We start from the raw sequence: 4,014 nt of genomic DNA, 5'->3' as shown, positions 1-4,014 counted from the left end.
ATGTTAATGTCTCTATTTCGGTTTTGCATGTGTGTGTTTATATTCACACATAGGTGTCTGCATGAATGTCTGTTTCTATTTGTGACAGAGTTTGTGTTAGTTTATAGTTATACTTGTGAGTGTATATTCATGTTTCAGTGTTGTTGTTTGGTCATGTTGTGTGTATGTAGTTCTGTGGGGGGGTGCGTGGGTGTGTGTGTGTGTGTCACATGGTTTCAAGGAAGTTTGAAAATACGCCGGAGCATCAGGTTAGACCAGATTCTGGCAGGAACACGTCAACTTCAACGGTGTTGAAGAAAGAGTTCTAGTCAGTCAGTAGTGAAATGGAGAAGACCAGAGTGGACCTGCAGAGAGAGTCCTTCTCCTGTTCCATCTGTTTGGAACTACTGAAGGATCCAGTCACTCTTCATTGTGGACACAACTACTGCAAGCTCTGTGTTGAAGGTCACTGGGACCGAGAAAACGTGAGGAACATCTACGAGTGTCCTCAGTGCAGACACTCCTTCGCACCGAGACCTCTCCTGCAGAAGAACACCGTGTTAGCAGAGTTAGTGGAGCAGCTGCAGAAGACTGGAGAAGCTGATGATGACCTCTGCCATGCTGGTCCTGAAGATGTGGTGTGTGACGTCTGCACCGGGAGGAAGCTGAAGGCCCTCAAGTCCTGTCTGATGTGTCTGGCATCTTACTGTGAGGAACATCTGCAGCCACATCGAGAAGCTCTGGCCTTCAGGAGACACAAGCTGGTTCAGCCATACAAGCGGCTCCAGGAGATCCTCTGCCATCAACACGATGAGGAGAAGAAGATGTTCTGCTGTACTGATCAGCAGCTCATCTGTCACCTCTGTGCTGTGGACCAACACAAAGATCACCACATCATCTCAGCCTCAGAGGAGAGGAGGGAACGGGAGAAGGAGGTGGATCAGAGTCGAGAAAGGATCCTGAAGAAGATGCAAAAGAGAGAAGAAGAAGTTAAGCTGCTCCAGCAGGAAGAGAAGAACATCATAGTCTCTGCTGATAAAGCATTGAAGACCAGTCAGGAGACCCTTTACCAGATGATCCGAGAGATCCAGAGAAGAATGTCTGATGTGGAGCAGCAGATCAGATCCCAGCAGCAGATTGAAGCCGCTCGAGTACGAAGTCTTCAGGAGCAGCTGGAGCAGGAGATCTCCGAGCTGAGGAAGAAAGAAGCTGAGCTGCAGCAGCTGTTAGACACTGAGAGTCACACGTTCTTCCTCCAGAACTTCTTCTCACTCTCAGAGCTCAGTGAAGACACGCTCTCCTCCACGACCCTCCACTCTCCTCAGCGCTGCTTTGAGGAAGTAACAGCTGCCGTGTCGGCCTGCAGAGATCAACTCCAGAACCTTCTGAGGGACACGTTCAGCAACATCTCACTGATGGGTCATCCGGAGCCCAAGACCAGAGACCAGTTCCTCAGATACTCGAGGAACATCACTCTGGATCCAGACACTGCGCACTCATGGCTGACGTTGTCTGAAGGAAACAGGATAGTGACCAACATGTTTAAAGATCAGTCCAGTCATCATCCAGACAGATTCACCAGACACAGTCAAGTCTTGAGTAAAGAGTCCTTGACCGGACGTTGTTACTGGGAGGTGGAGAGGAAAGGAATAGTTTCAGTGGCGGTTTCATACAAGAACATCAGCAGATGCGGAGAAGAAAGTTTATTTGGACAAGATGACAAATCTTGGTCTTTATATTGTTACGAGTCTTGTTGTTTATTCAAACACAACAGCACCACAACCGAAGTCTCCAGTGTCAAACCCTCAAGAGTGGGAGTGTTCCTGGATCACCCTGCAGGCCTTCTGTCCTTCTACAGCGTCTCTGAGACCATGACCCTCCTCCACAGGGTCCAGACCACCTTCTCCCAGCCTCTGCATGCTGGGGTCTCTGTTTGGTCCTCGTGTGAGTTTGTGACACTTTGATCGTGTCTATTTTCAAGAGCACATCATCATATAAACATAAGCTACTTTTGTGTTCCTGGCGACAGCATGTTTTAATCTGCTTATGACAAGAATTATGAGTCCGATTACGAGGATGTCTTTACGTGTCTGTAACTTTAAAACCTTAATAAACATGAATCCGAATGAAACTGGTGTGGCTACTGCTTCATATTTGTCATTCTGATCATACTTTAAAACCGTCACGAGAGTGGAGACGACAAGTTTTATCAGACTTCATCATGGTAAATGCATTAATATTAAAACTTATATTATTATTATTAAAAGGTTTCTACATCAGATCAGTGCATCAGTACAGCAGTGACATTGATCAGGCTATATGTATGAACACATTCAGATCCAGGGATAGCCAGGAATTCCTTAGCAAAGTCAAATATTTGAAATATGAACTTGATTGACAACTACTGTGCATGTACTTGTACTGTTTGAGTGTTGAGGTGTTTTTTGTATCTGTATCTGTAATGTAGTGTCGATTTGTACATGTATATATGAAATTGTAAGTGTTTCTGTGTTTGGTTGGTGTGTTTATTAATCTTGTGGTGCATGTGTGTTTTTTTTCTGCATAGAGGTAAGTGTGTTTTTTTTGTGTGTATTGGGTGGTGTTTTTATGTATATGTGTGTTTCTGTGTTGGGGTGGTTATTGTGTATTTATGTCGGGGAGGTGTTCATTTTCATTAGAGTATTGGAGTATCTTGTTTCTGTTCTTGCGTAGGGGTGGTGTGTGTTTTCCTTTTCATATTTGGGTGGTGTATTTATGTTTCCTGGTAGGAGTGGGGTGTGTTTTTATTTCTGTGATGGGATGTTGTTTCTATGTTGGGGTCGTGTGTGTATGTTTATTTGTTCTTAGAGGTGGGGTTTGTATTTACTTTTGTGTTGGTGTGGTGTCTGTGTATTTCTGTTTCTTTTTATGGTTGGGGTGTGTTTTTATATCTGTATTGGGGTGGTGTTTCTGTGTTGGGGTTGTATCTGAGTATTTCTGTTTCTTCGTCGTGTTGGGGTTTGTTTTTATTTCTGTATTAGGGTGGTGTTTTTTCTTGGGGTGGTATCTTTATATTTTTGTTCCTTCGTAGGGTTGGGGTGTTTTTTCTATTTCTGTATTGGGGTGGTGTTTCTGTGTTCGGGTGGTATCTGTGTATTTATTTTTCTTCGTAGGGTTGGGGTGTGTTTTTATTTCTGTATTGGGGTGGTGTTTCTGTGTTGGGGTTGTATCTGAGTATTTCTGTTTCTTTGTCGTGTTGGGGTTTGTTTTTATTTCTGTATTAGGGTGGTGTTTTTTCTTGGGGTGGTATCTTTATATTTTTGTTCCTTCGTAGGGTTGGGGTGTTTTTTCTATTTCTGTATTGGGGTGGTGTTTCTGTGTTCGGGTGGTATCTGTGTATTTATTTTTCTTCGTAGGGTTGGGGTGTGTTTTTATTTCTGTATTGGGGTGGTGTTTCTGTGTTGGGGTTGTATCTGAGTATTTCTGTTTCTTCGTCGTGTTGGGGTTTGTTTTTATTTCTGTATTAGGGTGGTGTTATTTCTTGTGGTGGTATCTTTATATTTTTGTTCCTTCGTAGGGTTGGGGTGTTTTTTCTATTTCTGTATTGGGGTGGTGTTTCTGTGTTCGGGTGGTATCTGTGTATTTATTTTTCTTCGTAGGGTTGGGGTGTGTTTTTATTTCTGTATTGGGGTGGTGTTTCTGTGTTTGGGTGGTATCTGTGTATTTCTTTTTCTTCGTAGGGTTGGGGTGTGTTTTTATGTTCTGTATTGGGGTGGTGTTTCTGTATTGGGGTGGTGTTTCTGTATTGGGGTGGTGTGAGTGTATTTCTATTTGTTCTTAGAGGTGTTTCTTATTTGATAAATGAATATTATCTGGATTAATTATTTCCTTCTGATGTTACTTTTAAACATAAGAGGAAAACACATATGATCATAACTTTAATATTTGGAAGATATAATCAGGGCAAGAGTAAAAAAAATATTATAAAAAAAGGACATTTAATATTTTTTAAATTATTAAATGTAAGAGATATGACCCACACATGAATGATTAAGG

The 4,014-nt window shown here is 42.4% G+C and overlaps 1 protein-coding gene across 1 annotated transcript; it reads left to right on the top strand.

Annotated features, from left to right (window-relative positions):
• Positions 1–317: 317 nt before the first annotated feature.
• LOC148086628 (tripartite motif-containing protein 16-like) lies at positions 318–2,048 on the top strand. The gene has a single exon (XM_087784772.1). The coding sequence runs from the start codon at positions 324–326 to the stop codon at positions 1,941–1,943; it is 1,620 nt and encodes a 539-aa protein (XP_087640898.1). The 5' UTR covers positions 318–323; the 3' UTR covers positions 1,944–2,048.
• Positions 2,049–4,014: the final 1,966 nt, after the last annotated feature.

Source organism: Callionymus lyra, chromosome 2 (genome assembly GCF_982586985.1).
Source record: "Callionymus lyra chromosome 2, fCalLyr1.hap1.1, whole genome shotgun sequence".
NCBI classification, from domain to species: domain Eukaryota; kingdom Metazoa; phylum Chordata; class Actinopteri; order Syngnathiformes; family Callionymidae; genus Callionymus; species Callionymus lyra.
Note: the sequence above shows the minus strand (reverse complement) of the source record. Positions and strands in the feature narration are given on the sequence as shown.

Coding starts and splice junctions, on each gene's coding strand:
- LOC148086628 (XM_087784772.1), top strand. CDS start 324: ATGGAGAAGACCAGAGTGGACCTGCAGAGAGAGTCCTTCTCCTGTTCC.